This window comes from Magnolia sinica, chromosome 8 (assembly GCF_029962835.1).
Source record: "Magnolia sinica isolate HGM2019 chromosome 8, MsV1, whole genome shotgun sequence".
Lineage (NCBI taxonomy): Eukaryota > Viridiplantae > Streptophyta > Magnoliopsida > Magnoliales > Magnoliaceae > Magnolia > Magnolia sinica.
In genome coordinates, this window is record NC_080580.1 from 52,192,535 (window position 1) to 52,217,874 (window position 25,340).

The 25,340-nt window shown below is 38.3% G+C and overlaps 1 protein-coding gene across 2 annotated transcripts in view; it reads left to right on the top strand.

The window, feature by feature from the left end:
• LOC131253311 (rab escort protein 1) overlaps positions 1-25,340 on the top strand; it is a 67,972-nt gene that overhangs the window by 915 nt on the left and 41,717 nt on the right. For both annotated transcript variants that reach the window (XR_009175081.1, XM_058254270.1), the window contains exon 2: positions 12,900-13,022. Coding sequence is in view for 1 of the 2 variants with exons in the window: in XM_058254270.1 (XP_058110253.1) it covers positions 12,900-13,022 (123 nt within the window). In the remaining variant the exon portion in view is untranslated. The remainder of the gene's footprint in view (positions 1-12,899; positions 13,023-25,340) is intronic.

The window sequence follows — 25,340 nt, forward strand, 5'->3', positions numbered from 1 at the left end:
AGTTCTCATTTATGTGTGCTTACTTTTGGCGAACTTGGGTGATTTCATTGACATGCCTCTTTTTTTTTTCCCTGCTTTTTAACTTTTTATATTCTTTGGAATTTGAATCGAAGAGTTCTGGGTTTGAAATTGATTCATCTTTGAGAAATGTCGAGGGTGTGTTTGGATTGCCATTTTCCATGGTAAAGTGCATTGAATGTCAAATCATTGAATTCCAGCGCCATGGCAATGCATGCTGTTGGTTCTAAAATACAGAGATATAGTAGAAAATCCAAAATAATAAACCAGAAATAATAAGAGAGGAATCTGGAGAGCTGAGGCATGTTACCGTTGCTATCTTAAAAATAGATTTGCTCCACAGGGAGACGATCCTTGATGCACTAGGTACCGGCAAATCTGCCCTCAAGATACAACAACTCTCCTTAAAGATGAACGGCTTAGATTTGGTGCACTCTTGATCATAGCTGCACAAACTCAAGAATACTCGAACTGATATGCCCAGAGAAAACACAGAGGAAAAACTAGAGAGATGAATTTTTCGGATGGATTTGTAATGGAGAGGAGATGTCTTTATAAAGGAAAAGTAGGTAGCCATTGGGGCTCGAGATGCATGTGAGCAGTGTAATAAATGCATGTCAGCGCATGCCTGCTCATTAATTATTAAGTAGGTTTGTAATGGCTCTTTGTCTTCTCATACATGAGTAAGCTAAATCATGTGTAGAGAAAACCGAAAGTGTTCGATCAAAGAAACCACACCAAGCACCTCACCTCGCCACATCCATGACTGCGATCGCGGCGGGCGTGCATGCAAGGTTGCTCCCATGGCATTCCCTTGTTTTCCAATACAAAAGATTAGTGATGAGTTTTAATATAAATGCTTAGTTTTCCTAACAACTTTTCAATGTGGGACAAAACTAAACCCAATTAAGGCAAGTTAGTTAACAAAGGCAAAAAACTAATTTTCTAGAATTTTCAAATCTTCCCTTTTAAAACATTTTTAATTCTCATAATCCCCCACAATTTGAAAAATCAGAAAACGATTATAAAATTAGTTGGGCAAATCAATGAAACAAAGTGAATCAGCAAAGGTATCTAAAAGATTTGAACCTTGTGTTGTAACGCCTCGTATTTTTATGTACTCGAGTGTTGCTATGGAAACCTAACCTAGCATAAATACAAATCCAGCTTACTTGAATATTCACCCTTATATTCTAGGTTAAATCTAATCGTTGGGAATAATCTTCATCCTTAGATTTAGCCTCCAATTGTTGATTTTTAAGATCATCCACCATGTTATCAAGAAAATCAACCCCAGATGCGATCTAGAAGCCTTTAGGACCGATCATTGATGAATTTGATCCTTAAATCATGATCCTGATACGAAAACAAGTAGTTTGTACCATTGAAATTCAATCCAAGCGATTGGAAGTGCATCATTAAAGCATTGTAGGCTCTCCATAGTGTATATGTGTAGATCTGATCATTAATCGTATGGACCATCCATACATTTACGCTTTAAGGTTCCAAGAAATCCTTATAGGACATCTGAAGTACACTTTTAGAGACAATTCAACTGTTGGATTTCTAGGACGATCATCAAAGGGGTGAGATCTAGTTATTAAATGGAAGTCTAGGGCATTTGACACTTAAATCGACCATCGAAATTGTCCAATGTGGACTATGGTAGGTCCTGACCTTAAATCATCTTAAAATTGGGACCCAATTTGCTAGATCCACCGTTCGTCGAGTCTCTTGCATCTTGTTCAATGATCCAACACTAGATTGTATGAATCTGACTATTAGATGGTGAAACTGACCATTTAGGTGCACCTAGACTAGTTTAAGACCCCTTTAGACCATTGATCATTGACGGTGAGTAAATCCGACTGTTGGATTCTTTGAGATTAGTGGTTAAAATCTTAAATCCACTTTTGTGGCCCATTTAGGAACTAAAATCATCTGACGATAAAATCAATTGCTAGAGTATGACTAGATTAACCCAGGGAACCCTAGAACCAATAATAAACGAAATTAAGACAAGTTGTTCGACAGATCGATGGAAATAAATGCTTATGACCACAATTCAATTGATGTGGGTCCACTTGAGCATGAGAACTGTCTGATCAATGGATTGATGTCCTATCTAGGCAAGTAGAAATGAATGGACGGAGTGGATTGGTTCACACATCACTGTGGACCCCACATCGAATCTGAGTGTTCATAGGGAGTGTGCACATGTTGTGCACCAAACCTTGAAAGACCCAATCAAACTGGGCATTGACCTAATATCCTCCAAAAAAGGAAGTTTTCTTCCTTCTTTTTTTCAAAACTCCTGCCCGGACGCAGTTTTAACGGACAACGTCCGCTGCGATAACTCATGGCCCACCATCTTGGGTCTTTCGAACGATTTGAACCGTCCATTAAATCGGGGCCGAATTCCGATCAAACCCCATGGTTTTCAAACGTTTTCATGCACATGTGAACACTCGATCCTTGGTGCAATAGATGCGTGCGTGCGGCATTTTCTGAAAAACGAAAATCATGTAGTTGCCATGCAGGCGATCCAAGTGGAGAGTTTCCCTTCTTACTAACCGTACATTCCAAACGATCTCAGCCGTTCGAAACCAGCCACGCGGATTGCCAGCTGTGCAACTAAATAAATGAATCTGTATGAGGAGAGAGAGCGCACAAGTAGGAAACCCTAGGTTGAATCCTAACTGTTCATTTCTCGTCCAATGGTTGAGAGAGTAGGTTGTATTATGAAAGAGATGAATCGAGCAACAAGGGTTTTTCTTTTTGGTCTCTTGCAAAAACTCTGGAAAATCGGCCATCACCTTCAATGTTCGAACTCACCACCCAAACGGACCCAGAGCTTCAAAACCTCTCATCTAGAAGCTCCATGGCATCCATTTGGATCGTCCATCATTGCTAGATTGAAGAAAGAAATAGCAGGAGAGATTCGAACTCAGCGAGTTCTGTTACGGTTTGTGGTTGACTCGGGTTTAAATTAGGGTTGAATTGGGGTCTGGTCTGTGCAGACCTTACTGTTTGAGTTTAGATGAGTTGAGAAGAAAGAGAATAATGGAGGGTAGAAGAAGAGGAATGGATGATGATGTGCTGACTCAGTGAGTCAACTCATTGAGTCAATGATGGGTTGTCACCAAATTGCATCGTGCGTAGCAACCCCGTTAGGCATGTAATGAATAAAAAAGAAAGGAGGAAGTGAAAGAAAGAAGATAGGATAGTGTGGCTGTAGCATTGGGACGAGTTAACTCAACAGAGTCAGGGTCGAGCTATGACAAATTAGGGTGTATTTTTCTACTGTAGTAGTCCAACAGTGTAGCGGCTGATTTGTGCGGTCCAGTTCATTTCATGTGCGATTGATTTCAATCAAGTTTGAGGTGAGTTGAGTTTATTAGGTTGGGATCATGTCGACATCGGGTTCCACCTAGTCTACCAATCATGCAAGCTTTAGGATTCGATCCTAAGAACGCGCACTTCCTAGTGACATTAGTAGGCGATTCGACTCATAAGGTGATGACTTTTCCCCTTGGGCTTTCCACTTTTATGTTAGTTTAAGTGATAGTTTCCCTTTTAATTTTGACTGGTAATTGATAGTTTTATTTCATGATTACTGGTGTTAGTTATTGGAATAGATCCTCAAATCATATGCTCACATTTATCTTGTATAAACACTTGCATGTTGCACATGAATATCTTCTCATACTTGTGGATTGTTTATGAAGCTTGAATTGCTACATCAATTAGTGAAAAACTCTACTTATATATGTATATCTAGAATTGGGATGTAAACTTGATTTATTGTGATTACAATAGACCCTCGAACTAGTGGCCATTTTTGTCTAATGGATTAATGGAAATTTGTTGTGGACTTACCGTCTTGTAGATCATTTGTGCCTATGTGGCTTTTGGGGATAATCCCTTTTTTATTGCGTCCTTTGATGTACTATTTGCCCTATGTGGCTTTGATGGAATATTTTCCCTATGTAGCTTTGATGGAATATTTGCCCTATGTGGCTTTGATGGACTACTTATCTTATGTAACTTCAATGGATTATTTTTGTATGACCTCATGATGGTAAGTTCCACTTGTTGAACTATGATTGGTCATTAGTTGAAGAGATTACCATTAAACATCCTAGTGTTGGAGTCTTATGAGCCGAGAATGGTGGTATGAGACACTATGCTGGAGCTGTTGGCCTATGCTGGGTGACGAGTCCCCCATAGTAACCTTTGAGCTTTTTTAATATGGTTGTTTGCAATTGGAATAATAACGGTTGAGCTAATTATGCATTCATGGCATACAGGAGATGATGGGTGACAACTTCTGGATGCTGTAGCACGTATCCCTTGTCGTGGTATGTTTTGCTAGCTCTCAGACCACCGACAATCGACCCAATTTGTGTGAGCTAGTCACTACGCACGTACTTGATGTATTTTCGTTGGTGACTGGCCACTTGCATGCGGGTTTCGCCCCACTCGTAGGTTTTGCCTAAAAGCCATCTGGATGAGCATCCCCAATTGATGTATTCATGTATCCGTGCATTTAAATAAGATTGCATCATGGATTGTTTCATATGTTTTTTTTATATTTAAACTACACTTATATGATGTGGTGGTGTGTAATCTTGAGGGGAATTCTCACTGAGCTGGCCACTCATGCTTTGAATATATAAACGTACAGTGGTGTAGGTGATTTGAAAGATACTTATGTTTTGATTAATAAGGAGCAGGATACAAATATCAGGGTGTATGGCCGTATCCGCTTTATGAGAAGCTGTGCAATCTTGCAGCTCAAGTCTAGCTGCATTTTATTCCTTTTCATGTGTTAAATTGTTTCCTTCCTGTATTTGTTATCATTGAAGAATTGGTTTGTTAAGCCTTATGGGTAGCCACTCGTATATCTTGAATGTGTATTCAGAGTTTCCTTTATGCTTGATTTGTTTCTCTTCCGCTGAACGGCTCACTCTTGAAAAAGAAAGAAAAAAATATATATGTGAAATTTGGGCTATCTCTAAAGGTTAACACTCAGGTTTTCGAAAAACAAGTACTAAACTTGAGTTACGAAAATCGGGGCGTTACATGTGTAGTGTAGATGTTTGGTTTGTCGAGAGGAAGTAACATAAAGTTTTGAACTAACCCCCCACAATAACAACCCAAACACATCACATGCACAACATTTTAGAGCAACTTAAGTTTCTTAAGCCAACACGTTATGGTTATGTGCTTTATTTCAGTTTCGTGAGTGCTCTAGATAATGTCCCAATTCTTATAGGAAGCAGCCCCACTTCCACACTCATATAAGTTAGTCCATCAGAGATGTACGTACAACTAGACATCCCACTTTATCACAGCTATGGAACTCATTAAGGACAGTCCAACCTTCCTCGCTATAGGTCATGACTTATAAGTTGATCTATGGATGTCCTAGATGGGGGGTGAATAGGACTTAACCAATTTTTGATAATCAATTGCAGAAAATAAATTCACAACAACAATTAATATTGAAATCTTGATTTCAATTGAGTCTTTGGACAACTTCACCTAAAATCTTAGGTAGGACAACCTTATTTCACGACGTCATTGATATCAATATTTCAAGATGATAAAAACAAGAATAAGATTATCAATCACCACAATACACATAGAGTTATACTACTTCGGTATTTAAGACACACCTAATCTACTTCCAAAATTACTACTCCACGTAATTTTGGCTTTCCACTATTTTTAAGGTTTTCACAGGCTAACCTCAATAACTTTTGACAGTTTTTGTAATTTTCACAAGCTTATCACAACAAAACCTCAAGTGATTTTCACGGGCTTATCACTCCTCAATTCAATGAGATTTTCGTGCAATCTCAACAAACCTAAATTGAAAAATTGAAAGTAATTTATTGAAATTAAAACTTATCTTCTTAAAAATGTGAGTCGAACCGAAGGTATCGATGAAGCCTTTGAAGTTGAAGCTTCAGTAGATGCAACGATAATTTTTCTTAGATGAAGATGAACCAATGTATGCACAACCAAGAAGGATATAGGGATATATGATTTTTCAAAGAATAAAACCCTAAAAGCTACAGATTCAATCCTCTAATCTCAAGTTAAGTATAGGGTACTCTTTAATTGAATTTATCACTATTTGAAAAGAGAATTGAATAAGCTACAAAAGAAATATAAAAATGACAATGCAAATAGCTTGAAAAAGAATAGGATTTCTTTCTTGTGTTTCTAGAGGTTCTCTCTCTCTCTCTCTCTCTCTCTCTCTCTCTCTCTCTCTTTTCTTCGTGCTTTGAAAAAGTGAGAAATGGTCTCTATTTATAGCCAAAGATATGGACCTTCGGTCAGCCTAAGAACCCATTTGGTAGGTCGGAGATCCTCGATATTGTTTCAACGGCTATAAGATTTCGCGGGATTTGATTTGATCCAAACTTAAGCTAGCCCGAAGCCAAACTTCCGCTGGTCGGAGATGGCTTCGGTTGACTCAAGATTCTGGGAAATCATAAATTTGCATTGCTGTAAACTTGACCTAGGTCACTCTCGGGCTGACCCTAGCTGGTTCGGCTAGCCGAAAGCATGGTCAGACTGGCCGAAGTTTCATAAGAAACAAAATTATTTGTTGTTGGAAACTTGACCTAGGTTGATCTCGGGTTGACCCGAGATGGTTCGACTGGCCAAAGGAATGGTTGGGCTGGCCTAACATCCTTGAATTTTCATGTAAAATAGCCATAAGTTAAATCTTAGAAAAACCATTAAGATGTACTTTAACTTAGGGTCTTTTCTAATTTCATCTTTACCTGTAGGTTGGCATACAAATGATTCTTCTCTTGAAATCCTTCCGAGCCTTCTAATCTTGGGATGTTGAGTCACGCTCATCTTGAAATGCTGGAGAAAGCTGAAGTGTGCTGAAGTTCCATACACTATACATTTTGTCTATGAAATTTGACAACCTACTTGTGTGCTTAAAACATTAACACTTACATAACTACTACACCATAGGAATGGGGCTCTCAATTTTAATATATCGTGTCGATACTAAATCACTCAAAGAAACTTGTTACCCATTGAACTTAGTTATTGGGATCTCCATTCATATAGTTTGGGTTCCCATTGTTGGTGATTTATCTAAATAAGACTCAACCCCATTCCCCTCGATGTACTCATCACCAACTCTTTGGCTAGTACTTTAGTTAGTGGATGAGCTAGATTCTCTTTAGACTTTACAAAGTCAATTGCAATTATTCCATCTTGGATCAATTGCTTAAGTTAGGTCTTAGACGTAGATGTCTGGACTTTCCATTATAGGTCCTATTGTTTGCCTTAGCTATCGCAGCTTGGCTATCACAATGCAGAGTAATTGCGGTCATTGGTTTACCCCACAAGGGTATATTTGGAAGTAGAGTTTTTAACCATTCGACCTCTTTACCTGTAGTTGCAAGAGCAATAAACTTGGACTCCATCGTGGACTGAGATATACAAGTCTGCTTCTTAGACTTCCAGGATACTACAACTCCTCCAAGATTAAACACATAGCCACTAGTGGACTTGGATTCCATTGAATCTGATATGTAGTTTGCATCACTATATCCCTCTAATACGGTTGGATATCTAGCATACCTGAGACCATGGCTGCAAGTTTTTTTCAAGTATCTTAATAATCTATTTACGGTATTCTAGTGATCTTCTCCATGATTACTAGTGTATCTACTCAGCTTACCAATTGAATATGCAATATTAGGTCTGGTATATTTCATTAGATACATTAAATGCCCAATGACACTAGACTACTCAAATTGTGATACACTATCACCTTCATTTTTACACAATTTTACATGTGGATCAAAGGGAGTGCTTACAGGTGTACAATTTAGAAGATTATATTTTCTCAGAATTTTCTCTACATATTGTGATTGAGATGAAGTGATTCCGTTGGAGTCTTTCATAATTTTGATTCCAAGAATCACATCTGCCTCTCCTAGATCCTTCATGTCGAATTGTGAAGTAAGGAAGGACTTGGTTTCATTTATCACATCAATGTTTGAACTAAAGATCAACATGTCATCCGCATACAAACATATGATAATGCATGCATTTTCAAACAACTTGTTATACACACATTTATCTGACTCTTTAATTTGAAAACTATTTAACAACAACACTTTGTCAAACTTCTCATGCCATTGCTTTGGAGCTTGCTTTATCCATAAAGAGATTTGATTAGTTTGCAGACCTTATTCTCATGACCTTTTATTACAAACCCCTCTGGTTGGTCCATGTAGATCTCTTCTTTTAATTCTCTATTTAAGAAAACGATTTTCACATCCATTTGGTGGATCACAAGATTGTGGATAGAGGTAATGGCTATCAATACTCGTATAGTTGTGATCTTGGTGACCAATGAATATATATGTCAAAAAGTCGATTCCTTTCATTTACTTATACCCCTTGGCCACAAGCTTAGCCTTGAATTTCTCAACAGACCCATTTGGTTTTAGCTTAGTCTTAAAAACTCATTTAAAACCTATGGGTTTGCTATCTGGATGTAGGTTTACCAATTCCCAAGTGTTATTGTGCAATATAGAGTCCATTTCACTATTAATGGCTTCCTTCCTAAAGGTAGCATTAAGAGAGCTCATACCTTCAACATATGAGGATGGATCATCCTTTACAAGAAATGTGTAAAAGTTGGGTCCAAAGCTAATCTCAACCCCGACTCTCTTACTTCTAGGTTCCAAGGTCTCTTCTATTGAGTCATTCTCTACACCAATCCCTATGGTCGAATCTTCTACTTCCATGGAAGAAGTAGCCTTAGATTTAACTAGGAATATATGTTCTTAGAAATCGGCATATAAGGATTCAATGATGGAATTGACATCAATATGATCATGAGACCTCAAAACCAAGAATCTATAAGCCTTGCTATTATGTGCATACCCTATAAATGCACAATCAGGAGTTTTGTTTCCCAATTTAGTTTTCTTGGGTAAATGTAGCCTTACATTGGCCAAGCACCCCTACACTTAAAGATATCCCAGGTTTGGAGGTTTGTTCTTCCATAATTCATAAGAGGTTTTATTAGAATGATTATAAGGCATACGATTTAGAATATGACATGCAGTAAGGAGAGCTTCTCCCCATAAATTAAAGGGGAAAGCAGAACTAGAAAGTATAGCATTTACCATGTTCATCGAAGTTCTATTTTTCCTTTCATCTATTCCATTTTGCTGAGGTGAATATGGTGCAATTATCTCACGTATAATCCCTTTTGATTCATAGTAAGACGCAAAGTTGTGAGAAAGGTATTCTCCGCCTCGATCAGATCTAAGAACCTTCACATTTCTCTCTAATTGATTTTCCACCTCATTCATAAAGGCTATGGATATATCTTTTGTTTAATCTTTACTCCTGATCAGATATACTTTTGCATATCTGGAATAATCATCTATGAAGGTTATAAAGCATTTCTTTCCTCCACAAGTTATAATATTTTTAAGGTCACATATAGGGGTGTACATTGAGTCGAACCGAGTCGAGCTGGCATTAGCTCGACTCGGCTCGGCCACTAGCTGACCTCAGCTCGAACTCGGCTCGGCTCGATCCTCGAGCTTGACTGGCCAGCTCGGCTCGGTTTGGTCAGCAGCTCGGGCCAGTTTGAGCCGAGTTCAAGTCAAGATCGAGCCGAGTTTGCCTGTGCAGCATTTTCATAAACACCTAGACTGCTTCTTTAAAATCTCACTATATTTAAGACAACAACAATGGTTTTTACAGGTATTTTATCAAACTCCTTCTAAGTAATATAAAAATCAAGAAAAAAGGGTATTGGTTTCATATACATACCTTCCTTGCCACCAGCCACACTTCGTTGGGTCATTTCATCAAACACTTGGTGAGCAACATCAATATCAAAGTAACCCAGTCACCGAACTGGTTTGACCCGAATTCGATTTGAGCTGGGTTCGATTCGAGTTGAGCTGGGGCCAGCTCGAATTCGGCTCGAACTCATTTTCGAGCTCACAAAATCAGCTCGACTCGACTCGACTCGAACTCAGCTTCGAATTGAGTCGAATCGAGCTTTTTCGAGTCGAGTCGAGCGAGCTAAGCGAGCTAGCTCAGTTGGTGTACACCTCTAGTCACATATGTCACTATGAATCAAATCTAGGACTTGGTTGTTCCTTTCAAATCTTTTGAATGGTTTTTTGGAATGCTTAGATTGAACACATATTTCACATTTATTTTGGTTTACTTCCACTCTAGGAATAAGCCCCATACTAATCATACTTTTAAAGAGAATGATAATTCACATGACCGAGTTTAGCATGCCACATATCAAAAGACTCTTTAAGTAAGCAGAAGAACTAGCACCATTATCATAATACTCTATTTGAACTATCGATTAGTTTTATAGCCTTTCCCGACAAAAGTACCATTCTTAGAGATAACACAGTTTCCGGATTAAAAAACTGGCTTAAACCCATTATTGTCAAGACTAAAACCGGAGACAAGATTCTTCCAAAGGTTCGGCACATGCAACATGTCAAGAAGAGACAACACCTTTCCAGAAGTAAGCTTCAGGCTCGCCTTCCCCTTGCTCACGACCTTTGCCTTGGACGAATTTCTCATGAAAATGTCCTCTGCATCCTCTACCTCCTCGTAGGAGGAAAAAGGTACCACGGTTGTAACAAAGATGCTTGGTGACACCTGAATAAATACACCGCTCATTTGAGCCACAAGCGATGAGTGCTTCAATGATTACTCCCACAAACTCCTCGGTAACATGTGCATCATCTTTTTCCTTCTTATTACCTTTGCAGAATCTGCATTCCTCAGCAAAGTGTCCCTTTTTCCCACACACATAGCATCCTTCGTTCTTTTTATTGTTCTTGTCTATTTTCTTGTTTCTTTGGCCATGCGGATGGCTTTTTTTTTTTTTTTTTTTTTTAATTGTTGTGGTCTAGACCTTTGGTTTCTTGATCCTTTTGGTTATTCTCAACAAAGTGGACCTTATTTACATATTCTAAATTGAGAGAATGTTTGTCATGGTTCTTCACTTCATCTTCTATAAGTATGTGAATGATGAAGTCATCCAAGCTCGTGTCTTTTTTCTTATGCTTTAGAGAATTTTTCTACTCCTTCCAAGATGAAGGAAGTTATTCGATTATTATAGTAGCTTGGAAAGCCTCATCAATCACCATACCTTCAGACGAGATTTCATGAGCTATCTTCCGCGGGTCATGCACCTGATCTACTACAGACTTATCATCAGACAAGTTAAAATCAATATAACAACTACATACTTCTTTGTTCCAGCATCCTTTGTTTTGAATTTCTTCTCAAGATGATTCCATAGTTCTTTGGCAGTGGAGAGATGACAACAGATACCATTTTCGTTGGTCATCGCATTCAGAATATGGTTTTGGCACATATAGTCATTATTCTTCTATTTCGATAGTTCAAAAGATGCCGCTGGTTCATTGCCTCAAGTGATGGGGCATAATATTTGATAATCTAAATCAACTTGAGGGTAGTCAGATAGAACTTCGTTTTCTGCTGCCATCTCTTGAAGTTCTTCCTATAAAAAATCTCAATTCTTGGAGTCTCAGAAATGGTAGCCGTAGTGTCGAGATTTTTAAGAGAGAAATCTGTCTCTAAATTGTTGTTCTAAAATACGAAGATATAGCAGAAATCCAAAATAATAAACTAGAAATAACAAGAGAGGAATCTGGAGAGCTGATGCACATTATTGTTGTTGTCTTAAAAATAGATTTGCCCCCATAAGAAGACTATCCTTGATGCACTGGGTACTAGCAAATCTGCCTCCGAGATACAACAACTCTCCTCCAAGATGAATGGCTTAGATCTGGTGCACTCTCGATCATGGCCACACGAACTCAAGAATACTCGAACTGATATGCCCCAAAAAAACACAGAGGAAAAACCAAAGAGATGAATTTTTCGGATGTATTTGTAATGGAGAGGAGATGTCTTTATAAAGGAAAAGTAGGTAGCCGTTGGGGCTCGAGGCGCATGCGAGCGGTGTAATAAATGAATGTCGGCGCATGCCTGCTCATTAATTATTAGGTAGGTATGCAATGACTCTGTCTTCTTGTACATAAGTAAACCAAAACATGTGTAGAGAAAACCAAAAGTGTCTGATCAAAGATACACCACATCGTGTATCGTATCGAGGATATATGGATACGATACACTTGTATCGGCCGATACGTTACCGATATTTCACTCTATGATAGAGGGACTTGTCAGACCAATGATCTGATCGGTGAACCATGGGACCCACTTGTAACAATTAAAAAACGCGAGATACTATCCATTTTCTCATATCAAGTATCATATAATTTCTATACTCAGATGCGTATGAACCCTCACACTGCAAGTTTATGTTTGTCTCCCCCCTTAGTCTAAATCCTCATACTGCAATCCTCTTAGTCTAATTTTGGGCAAACTCAAAAGTTCTTCAATAGAGCACATGATTTATGTGGAGCAAGTGTTATTATGAGCTCCCTAAATCTTATCAGGGGTTGTCTCTACTGAACAATGAACTTGAATATTCAGAAGATTCAAGTTATTTTATCCTTAGTTATGATTTAATCTAGCTGTAAGTGGGGATTTTTGCTAATTTAGATGCATTTTAGATTATTTGTTTAAAGGTTAAATAGTGAAATGAGCTATAAACAAAATTGACATTTGATGATAAAATAATGCCATTAGCGTCTATCAAGAAACTGTTGTCTATTGATTTCTCCTTTGTCCATTTTGGCATTCTTTTGGAATGTTCTCTTGCTTCTTTTTTGGTTTGGTTTAAGTTTTAACACTTGATTCACTTTGATATCTTTTCTAACTTGCATCATGTTCACTTGTAGGATGATTTTGTATGCTATAGCCATGGTAGATTATGATCAAGACAGCCCAGACATTTGCCAGAAGCTCACTAAGACAAAAGATGGAATGGAAAGTTTAGCTCTTTACAACTCTTCAGTTGGCAGGTAAGAATTAACATATTTATTCGCACATGGGGATGCATCTGGGAGGCACTTTAATTGTAGGCAGCAGTCTGAGGGCCTGTTTGGATGCATGAAATTAGTCAATTGATGAATCTGAAATTTCATCAATTGGTATTTTCATGAAATTGGAAGTTCATTAATTAGCAACTATGTTGTTTGGGGTTTTACTTATCAAATTCATGATTTCTAGATTTGTTGTTTGGTTGGGCTACTCAAATTTACATTTTAGGAGAGGTTCCAAGTCCTTTGAAATCACTTAAGATTGGACTGTTCAGACCGTCCAATCAATGGTTATAAAAATTAATGGATGGAATCAACTAAGATAAACAAATGGTCCAAGTCCAATAATGGATCTAAGCCATCCATCATGTGCCCTGGGATAATTCTAAACCTCCAATCAATGGTCAGGAGAATAGACGGTCCATATTGATTATCATTGAGAAATGTTTGATCATTGATCTTGAACGTCCATTTGTGGGGCCCACCTCTTACTGCCCCTCTGAAAAACACTCCACTATGATTGATACTAATCATCTTTCAGCGGATATGATAGAGATTGGGGACATAATTCACATGGATATAGTGAGTCTCGCTTGGGCTGCATATTGACGGTGCAAGAAGATTTCTCTTCTGGTTGTAATTGGGGCTTTGGCTGGGAGCCAAGATGAACTTTGTTTCAGTGTCGGATCTGGTAGTTGAAAGATTTGAAAGGAAACCTGTAATGTGGAAAAGGAACCATCTGTACTGTATCTTGTCACATCACCCTCATAAAAGTTGCTCGCTATACACCAAAGAGTTCAATCAACTGGTTTCACGCAGTGATCTCAACAACTTAGAAGATGAATTCATTGCTCGTTACATTGGGAGATTGTGGTTGTTGGTCTCTGATGTGTTAGTGATGCATTTGGTTTGCTTGATTGCCAAAGCTTATCATTGAACTATCTTGCACAGGGGAAAAAAAGGCTCATCATTGAACTAGCATGCTTGAGTCGGGGCAAGTGCGGGTTAGTTCTTGTAGTGGGAGCCAAGCAAACAGTATGTATGTCTTTTCAATGCAAGCGGAAGGAGCATGACCCGGGAACGACCTGGATTGCACAAACCACACCTCGAGCCCTTTAGATCTTGCTACCGACAGCTTGAATGTGCATGCCATGTAACAGGGTGTAAACAAAAAGAGAGGATCGGGTAGCATTAGCACTTTTTGGTGCTTCAAATGTGGTGACCCCAACCGCAAAGCATCTGATTGCCTGAATGTGGCCCTTGATTTGGACAACTTAATTTGAGATACATTCCATGAGTGCACTAGCTTTGTATAAGTGCATGAATTATCACTTTGCCATAGTATTCAGAGTCCTCTCATGGCTTGAGATGCAAATGGATAAGGTTTGACTAGGACATCTACAAAGTAGGTCCTACTTGGCAGATGTGTCTTGCATGTGTGGTCCACTATTCGGAAAGTTTGGATTACATGTATGCGATGTGTACCATGGCCAAGTGCATGCATATGGATTTCATGCTTTTTATGCCATATTGAATAACCTTGAATAATTTTTTTGATATTTAAAAAAATTTATAGGAGCTTTTATGTCCATTATACAGTGAACCAACAATTGTTCATCGCAATTCCACCTAAGATGTGGTTGCAGTTGCAAGGATGGAGAGTGGTGACCATCAACCTAGTTGGTTCCTTCATGGATGGCCTGTGTGGAAATACCTTGGTAATTGATGAATCGTGGCTATCTGATCTAATTGGTAAATTATTCTAGTTAGAATCTAGGCTGCCGACCCTTCACGTTTTCAAACCTCGACCCTTCAAGAATTCAAACCTCGACTATCGACAATTGACAACCACGACCCTTGACAGTTGACAACCACGACCCTTCACGTTGTCAAATCTCGACCATTGACAGTTGACAACCACGACCCATTGTGGATGACAACCACGACACTTCACGTTCTCAAACCTCGACCATTGTCAATTGACAACCACGACCCTTGTCAGTTGACAACCATGACCCTTGTCAGTTGAAAACGACCCTTCACGTTGTCAAACCTCGACCATTTACTATTGAAAACCACGACCCTTGACAGATGACAACCACGACCCTTCACGTTGTCAAACCTCGACCAGTGACGGTTGACAACCATGACCCTTTGTATTTGACAACCACGACCCATAACAAATGACAACCACGACCATTCATATTTGACAACCACGACTCGTAACAGATGACAACCACGACCCTTCATATTTGACAGCCACGATCCTTAACAGATGACAACCACGACCCTTCATTTCTAACAAGCTATACCTGTTCATTTTTTTTGCAGGTTAACCTATCTTAATAGAATATGCCTCGTTGGCCCATCCTATGCTATTATGATGGAGGGAGTGTATATGAAAAGGGGATTTTTTCGTACGTCGGTGGGGACTCGAAAGGAGTTGTTGTGAGAGATGATATTACGTATCAGTAACTCCTGTATAAAATGCATCAGATTACGAAGACTATACCTAATGAATTGGATTTGATAGTTAAGGTTGTGTACGGTGAGACAGTATGTGGATTACTCACTACATAGAGAATCAAAGACCTCAGATACCATTATATAGAGAAAGTGAGGTGTAGACCTCTCGTGGAAGAGAATATCATGCATTGTAGTTTACATTCGAACCCATTGTCCCTTGATTTATAGCCTTCAAGCAATGATCGGGTAGTCGATGATTTCGATATACCTGACCCTTCAAGGAATGATACATATCATGATCGAGGACATGATGATTGTGATATACCCAGCCCTTCAAGGAATGATACATATCATGACCGAGGACTCGACGATTGTGATATACCCGACCCTTCAAGGAATGATATATATCATGATTGACGACATGATGATTGTGATATACCTGACCCTTCAAGGAATGATACATATCATCAATGTTTTAAATACCATTATCGCGTAATGTATCGCACCCTTGGGGTACGGATAAATATCGGTTATTGCGTGGGATATATCGGTTGTATCACGTAATGTATCGCTATTGTTGGGAAACATCGGAACATTGGAAAATTGGTCGAATTTTTCAATGAAACTTCAAGGATTGTTGAAAAATACATCAATACACACTTAGAAATCAAAACATTACAAAAAAAAAAAAAGTACACATAATAGGGGTTTTCTTTGTATGGGGTCCTAATATATGTGCTTTCCAACTGAACTGATGCAAGTATATTCAAAGTCTATTCATATAATTTATAAACACAAGAAGACATGCATGAAAACACAAGCAATACATTCAAAAGCAAAAGAAGAATCACTAGATTAGGTTACATGCATGCTTAATTTTTTGTTTGGATACAAAGATTGCAACTGAATTGTGAGAAATTGAAAAGTTTTGATTTTTCTCAATTTTCTGCAACTTGACCGGTCTCCCCAAAATCTCGAAATCAAAGTTCCAAATCCATGATTTTTCATGGAAAACATTAAGAATTATAGATTTGTAACCATTTGACAATGGTTTAAAGTGATTTACAATAAAAACATGGATTGAAAATTGAAAATGCTCACTGGATCGAATAGGTGCGATATATTAGCACTACCTGTGCGTTTCGTATCGCACAGGTGGGATACAAGATATATCATGGGATATATCGGCTGATATCATCGATATTTAAAACACTGCATATCATGACCGATGACTCGACGATTGCGATATACCTGGCCATTCAAGGAATGATACATATCATGATCGAGGACATGATGATTGTGATATACCCAATTTAAGGAATGATGCATATCATGATCGAGGACTCGATGATTGTGATGTACCTGACCCTTCAAGTAATGATCAATTTCAGGGAACAACTGACGAATGTAATATCCACCTCCCTTCCATCAATGCTACGTCTTTTGATCCCTCGGTTCAGTTCAATCCACAACTTATAAACTTAAATTTACCTATATCATTCAATAAAGAAAATGGAGAGATTCCTGGATCACTAGATACTGTCTTTGCTCCATCCGATATGATTGAACTCGATACATGTATAGCCGATGAAGCTTTTGTTAATGCAGATCATTAAGGATATCCGGAAATGGTGGACGAATCCAATGAGATATCTATTGGACAAGTGTTTAAGGACAAAGGCCAATTACAAAATTTTCTGAGTAAATACGCAATGCGCCACAAATTTCAGTATAAGGTCTTCAATTCCAACAAGCTGAGATATACGATTAGGTGCATTATAGAAAGTTGTAGTTGGAGGATGCACGCTTCAAAATTGGATGACGTAGGGATGTTCAAAATAAAGACTTACAACTCCAAGCATACATGTAGTATGTTGTTTGAGGCGATATGCCACTCCGAGTCAACTATCGAGGAGGGCAGACATGATATAGTAACTTCGAAGAGGAAGGGAAGAGATCATTGCCAAGCCACCAGTTTGGTAAGTGGTGAATTTGCGTTAATCATATAAGTTCGGGACTGACTTGCACGCCAAAAGAAATTCAACATTGAATGAATGAGACATACGTGGCTGAGATCAGCTACAAGAAAGCATAGAAAGGTAAAGAGATTGCAACGGAATAAGTCTTGGGGATCTTACGAGGAGTCTTATAATGAGCTCCCGTTGTATCTTCATGAGTTGAGAAAGACCAATTTAGGGACTGTGACCGAGTTACAGGTAAATGCAGAAACAAACAGTTTTGAAAGATGCCTCATTACAATTGAACAGTGTATCCGAAGCCTTCATTTACATATTCGAAGGGTTTTGTGTGTTGATGCAACACATTTGACAGAAAGCTACAAGGGTGTTCTTTTCATGGCTACCACATTAGATGGAAATAATCACATCCTCCCTATAGCATATGGGATCGGAGAATCGGAGAACAATAGTAGTTGGAAGTGGTTCCTTGAGAATTTATCCAAAGCAATCGGTATTCTTCCAGGACTTGTTATTAAGTCAGATCGTCATAAATGGTTGGTCAGTGAAGTCCCTACCATCTTCCCTTACGCAATCCATGGATATTGTGAGCATCATATTTCGGGAAACATGAAGGTGTAGTCGGATGATTCTGTGAATGATTACTTTTGGGGTGTTGTTAAGACATGCATGACATCCACTTTTTTAGATATGATGCGATGCATTCAAATGGTGAACCCCACTGCATATCAGTTTCTTAATGGTATAGAAAAGGAAAGATGGACATCTGTATTCTTTCCTGGCATGAGGTATAACATCGTAACCACCAACATCGTCGAGAGCATTAATGCATTGTTCGTAGATGCACGAGAGTACCCCATCACGAAACTTCTTGAAGCAGTAAAGAGTAAAATCCAACATTTCTTCCTCCGTAGAAGAGATGAGGCCTTGGCTTGCAAAGGAATTTTGACTCCTTGGGCATAAAAAAGATTGAGCAAACTTTATCACTCAGAAGTGCGAAAGACACAATGTACTGCGACTTTCGTGGATGAGTTGCAAGTGACAGCGAGGGGCATTATCGATATAGTGAAGCTAAGAGAGATGAAGTGTACGTGCGGTGAGTTTAATTTTATGTTGCTACCTTGTGTTCATGTGATAGCAGCTTGTGATAAGTATCATCTTAATATTTACAAATACTGCTCTCCATTCTACACGAAAGAATTATTGCATAGAACATACCAAGAGTCAGTTTACCCAGTGCTTGATAAGACTCAATGGAACATTTCAGACGAAGTGAAAAAAATGTGTGAGAATATGAAACCTCCACAAACGAGAAGATCTGCTAGAAGACCGAAAAAAATTTGAATTACATCTCAAGGAGAAGGTAGGCCAACACCTAAATGCTCGAGATGTAATTGAACAGGTCACAATCAGTGTCGATGTACTTTCATCCCTACAGGCTGAGACTGTTAAGAATTTTAATACTTTCCAAATTATTAGAAATTTTTTTGCCTTGATGTAATCACACTTAATGGGAATTTTGGGCATGAATTGTATTTTGGTCATCATTCGATAGATTTGTTACTATTGTGTAATCAAGAATGGTCGAGGTTCTCATCCATCAAGGGTAGACGTTATTAAATTGTTCATCAAGGATCGTGATTTGCATTTGAAAAGGGTTGAGGTTGTCAATCACGACCCATTGTGTATGAAAACCACCACCCATTATGGATGACAATCTCGACCCTATTCAATTCTCTGTCAACCACGACCCATCGTGTATGACAACCACGACCCTTTTCAAGGCTCTGTCAACCACGTGTATGACAACCACGACCCTTTTTAAGGCTTTGTCAACTATGACCCTTAATAGATAACAACCACGACCCATTTCAAGTCTCTGTCAACCACGACCCATTGTGGATGACAACCTCGACCCTATTCAATTATCTGTCAACCACGACCCATTGTGTATGACAACCACGACCCATTGTGGATGACAACCATAACCCTTTTCAAGTCTCTGTCAACCACGAGTCCACGACCCTTAACAGATGACAACCATGACCCTTTTCAAGGCTCTGTCAACCACAACCCTTGATAGATGACATCCACGACGCTTTTCAATTCTCTGTCAACCACGACCCATTGTGGATGACAACCTCAACCCTTTTCAATCTTCTGTCAACCACGACCCCTAACAGATGACAACCACAACCCATTGTGTATGACAACCACGGCCCTTAACATATAACAACGACGGCTCATTGTGCATGACAACCTCAACCCATTGTGGAACATTCATCTACACCCAATTAATTGATATCATTCACTAGTCCATTATACACATTATACAATATCATTATAGTACATATACAATACAATTGAAAAACAATATCATCAAAGTCAGTGTTTGGATTCTTTCTTAGGTTAATTCTTCTTTCTTGTCATTTAGCCAAGAAGGCAGCATCAGAGTCACTCTTGTATTGCAGACCATCATACGCGATTGTCTTTCCAAATTTGGAGATTTCTTCCTACAAAAAACAGTTAGAAATAATATTAAAACAAAATACAAAACAATCAATATTGAATGTAGATGACTAAAATATCTACTTACAGGCAATGTTTTAAATATCGATGATATCGGCCAATATATCCCATGATATATCTTGTATCCCACCTGCCCGATACGAAACACACAAGTAGTGGGATATATCATATATCCCACATGTTCGATCTGGTGAGGTTTTTATTTTTATTTTTTTAATAATTATTTTCAATCTTTTTTTTTTTTTGTAAATCATGTTAAATCAATGTCAAATTGTTACAAAGACATGATTTTTCATGTTTTGCATGGCATGAAAAATCATGGATTGGGAGCTTTGATTTTCAGATTTGGAGGAGAAGGGCCAGGTTGCGAAAATTTGAAAAAAAATCAAAATCAAACATGTAACCTAATCTAGTGATTCTTCTTTTGCTTTTGAATGTATTGCTTGTGTTTCCACACATCTTCTTACATTTATAAATTAGATGAATATACTTGCATCAATTCAGTTAGACAATGCATAAATTAGGATCCCATACAAAGAAAACCTATTATGTGCACTTGTTTTTTGTAATGTTTTAATTTGTAAGTGTGTATTGATGTCTTTTTAAATAATCACTGAAATTTTCATTGAAAAAGTCGATCAATTTCCAATGTTTCCCCATGTTTCCAACAATAGCGATACATTACATGATATAACCGATATATCCTATGCGATAGCCAATACGTATCCGTATCCCAAGGGTGCGATACATAAAGCGATACCGATATTTTGAACATTGCTTATAGGTTCAAAATCAATTTCCTTCTTGCTACATAGGAAGTATATGAATTTTAGCATGAAGATGCCAAAATCATCTCCATTCTGTTGCGCCGGTCTTTCAGTTATCATCTTCACATTCCATCCCCTCTCCCAAAAATTACTTTCATTGTCAAGAATATGGAATAACCACCTGAGCCCTTCCGTCATCTGCACAACAACCATATCATTCTTGCCTTCCCAATCGGTATGTGCGCTGTCATACAAAATGACCTGTCTCTTTTTCGGGTAAACGACGCCCATATAAACCAGAGTGTTATTGTCTTGCATTCAAGGGGACGTATAGCTATCATGCACAACAAATAAGACAACAATTAAATGCATGCCTTTCTCAAGTGAATAATATCATTTTGACTAAGTTCATGTGCAAGTAAGAGCTTACAATTTCATATCTCCACCATGGCTTCGGCTTACCGACACCTTCAACCATAGTCACAAGATTTTTATTGACCTTTTAAATATTCATAGTGTGTCGATCCTTGTGGTTGCCAGCTCCATATTTACATAATAATTCAAGTTGAAACTCCGTGATTTGCTATTATAATATTAGATATTGTTAGAAACATCAATAATTAATGATTATAAAAAGAAAACTATACTCTGCAATTTCACATTACCGTAAAAAGGGATGGTACGAATATGCAGTCCTGTGTATAGGCTTATGGAAATTTAACCTGACGCTTGGACAAGTAAGTTATGTATAAATCCACGCCCTATGTATTGAGGAAAATGTGTCATATAATATATACACAAGGACTTGTATTAAATAAAAAAAGAGAAATGATAGAAACTTACTTTAGAATCGACCCAATAATTTAAGTTGTATATATTATTCAACCATTGATGGGCATTTGTCTCCATGACAAGTTTCAACTCCTTGTCTTCCTCATCGGTCAGGGCTCTATGTGGATCCACATATCCCTGATAATGATCAAGTCTAGGAGAAGAATGTGGAGCCGTACAAGGAGAGGACACCCATTTCGATGCGGGTGCATTACGTTGGGGCCTCTGGACAGCCGCAACCGGTGTAACAATGGGTACACCCAATGTTTTAAATATCGTTATCGCGTAATGTATCGCACCCTTAGGATACCGATAAATATCAGTTATCACGTGGGATATATTGGTTGTATCGCGTAATGTATCACTCTTGTTGGGAAACATGGGAACATTGGAAAATTGGTTGAATTTTTCAATGAAACTTCAAGGATTGTTGAAAAATACATCAATACACACTTAGAAATCAAAACATTATAAAAAAAAGTACACATAATAGGGGTTTTCTTTGTATGGGGTCCTATTATATGTGCTTTCCAATTGAACTGATGCAAGTATATTCAAAGTCTATTCATATAATTTATAAACATAAAAAGACATGCATGGAAACACAAGCAATACATTCAAAAGCAAAAGAAGAATCACTAGATTAGGTTGCATGTTTAATTTTTTGTTTGGATACAAAGATTGCAACTAATTTGTGAGAAATTGAGAAGTTTTGATTTTTCTCAATTTTCCGCAACTTGACCCATCTCCCCCAAATCTCAAAATCAAACTTCCAAATCCATGATTTTTCATGGAAAACATGAAGAATTATAGATTTGTAATCATTTGACACTGGTTTAAAGTGATTTACAATAAAAACATGGATTGAAAATTGAAAATGCTTACTGGATCGAGTAGGTGCGATATATCAGTACTACCTGTGCGTTTCGTATCGCATAGGTGGGATACAAGATATATCTTGGGATATATCGGCTGATATCGTCGATATTTAAAACACTGGGTACACTTAAGTTGGAAGCATCATGCCCACTTGCATCTCCCATAATTGTAGGGTGTCCTCCCTCTTCCTCCAAACCAGGCTAACTAACAGCATCATCCAATTGTATTAGAGTGTTGGTTGCCTGTATTAAAATCATATATTAGATATGTAATTCAAAATTTATATTGAAGATCAAACTAATTACAATTTCACATACCTTGTTTGTCTGAAACTCCTCAATAGCTTCATCTCTGCACCTAATGAAGCATTTTCTTCCTTGAGACGCTTCATTTCATCTTTGAATTGTGTCGAAGTGCTGGTGACCTGTATTAAAATTATATATTAGATATGTAATTCATAATGTCTTATTAAAGATCAAACCAAATGCAATTTCACATACCTTGTTTGCATTAAATTCCTCCCTCAATAGTTTCACCTTTGCACTTAATGAAGCATTCTCCTCCTTGAGACGCTTCATTTCATCTTCGAATTGTGTCAAAGTGTTGGTGACCTGTATTAAAATCATATATTAGATTTGTAATTCATAATATCTTATTAAAGATCAAACCAAATCCAATTTCGCATACCTTTTTTGCATTAGACTCCTCCCTCAATAGCTTCACCTCTGCACTTATATAAGCATTCTCCTCCTTGAGACGATTTATCTCCTCTTCCAATCCATTGATACATTTCATATCATCTCTCATTTGTTGCACATCTTTGCCAAGGAAATCAAGTCTGTGGTCAAATTTTTTTATGGCGAATCTTGATTTCTTATTTTGATTGAAAACCGTTCTGGCAAGTGTCTCAATTGAGGCAGCAAATGCAGCTTCAATTTTACTTCCCTCACACCTTTTCATTCCTACTTACTCAACTTCTTCCTGTCTTTTTTCCTCTCCATCTCCCACTTTCGTTGCCTTCCTCTTCAACTTCTTCTTCTCAAACATCTTTAGTTCATTTTCCACTTCTACTCTGACTTCTCTTCTCTCCAGCTTCTTTCTAACAAACATGTCTTTTATCCATCTCCTCCAACATCTCCTTCATCGAAGCTTGTCCTTTTTGTAGGTATAATCTTGTACGGTTTTAACAACCTCAGTCTCTTTTTCTTCGATTGTTGGTTTAAACTCCGGAGCAAGCACCACCTGTAGAAACAATAGTGATTTATTATTTATAAACATAATGCATTATTAGAAGACAATAATAATTGAATCACTCTTACCGGCATGGTCTTGAAGATGACTGAGATTGAAGGATACTGGCATACTCTGTAAGGATCCCAATTGAGAAATCTAGGAATCCTTACGGGGAGTCTTCTTGCAACCCACCCCTTATCACCAGTTAGCATAGACAATCACTCACATGCCCATATCTGTTTGAAGTCCATTATCATGCATTAAACATCAGTCATGACGTATATTGAATATTTAACATGTAAGAAATCACAAGTCAAACACAATCTCTGACTGGGGACAACAATAACTTACCTGTAAGGCATACGCACATCCACAGATGTTGTATGAATGGGGGTACTCACCATTCTTGTGAACACCACTAATTGCAGTATTAACCCCCTCCCTCAAATATTCGTACCCCACACTGCCGCATGGGTAACTATTGAAATAATATAAGTTATTCACCATGTCAATATACTTATCTACACAAATATTCTTCTGTGGAGATGCAACTACTAGATTCTCCACACAAATTATGAGTGCCAGCTTCATTGCATCCAATTGTTGTTTTTTCCCGGTGAGCGATAGAAAAGCTTCTTTCAAATCGTCCTTCGACACACCACCTTCTTTCAGGTATCTCTCCCTAATTCTTTTTCTATTCTTTTCCTTTGTGGTTTTATCCTCTCGATCCTCATTTGCCCTAATAGGTCCAAACCCAAGACCCATAATTAGGGCAAAGTCAAGCTCAGTAAATTTCAGTATGGTTCCCTGAACTTCGAAGGTCAGGTCACCAATATGCCTTTACATTAGGTAGTGCATGAGTTGAGCATGGGCCATCCACCCAGACACTGGATAGTCGAGTAGATATCTAAAACAAGTGTTCTTAAACTCTTTTCTGGTAGGATTGTTGTCAAAATCTTCTAGCATATAATCCTTTAAGAACTTGATAGAACACTTTGAAGAGACCGCAACCTTCTCGTAGTCCAAGCAAGTAGTCCTCTTGGTTGGTTTCGACCTGCATTCTATTAAGAGTTGAGATTATTATCTAATAAGAGTAGAAGATGGTCATGCAATAGTGGAAGGGGTTGACAGTGGGACAGTATGGTTCGTGGTTATTATGAACAATGGGTCGTGGTTGACAGAGTCTTGAAAAGGGTCGAGGTTGTCATTCACAATGGGTCGTGATTGTCATGCACAATGGGTCGTGGTTGACAGAAGATTCATAAGGGTCGAGGTTGTCATCCATAGTGGGTCGTGGTTTTCATTCAGAATGGGTCGAGGTTGTCAACCACGACCCATTGTGCATGACAACCACGACCCTTTTCGAGGCTCTTGTCAACCACGACCCATTGTGCATTACAACCATGACCCTTTTCAAGACTCAGTCAACCACGACCCATTGTTCATAATAACCACGACCCATTGTGCATGACAACCTCAACCATTTGTGCACGACAACCTCGACCCTTTACGAGGTTGGCATCCACTGAGGGTCGAGGTTGGCATACAAATTGGTTCGAGGTTTTCATCCACATTAGGTTGAGGTTGGCAAACACACTGGTTGGAGGTTTTCATCCACA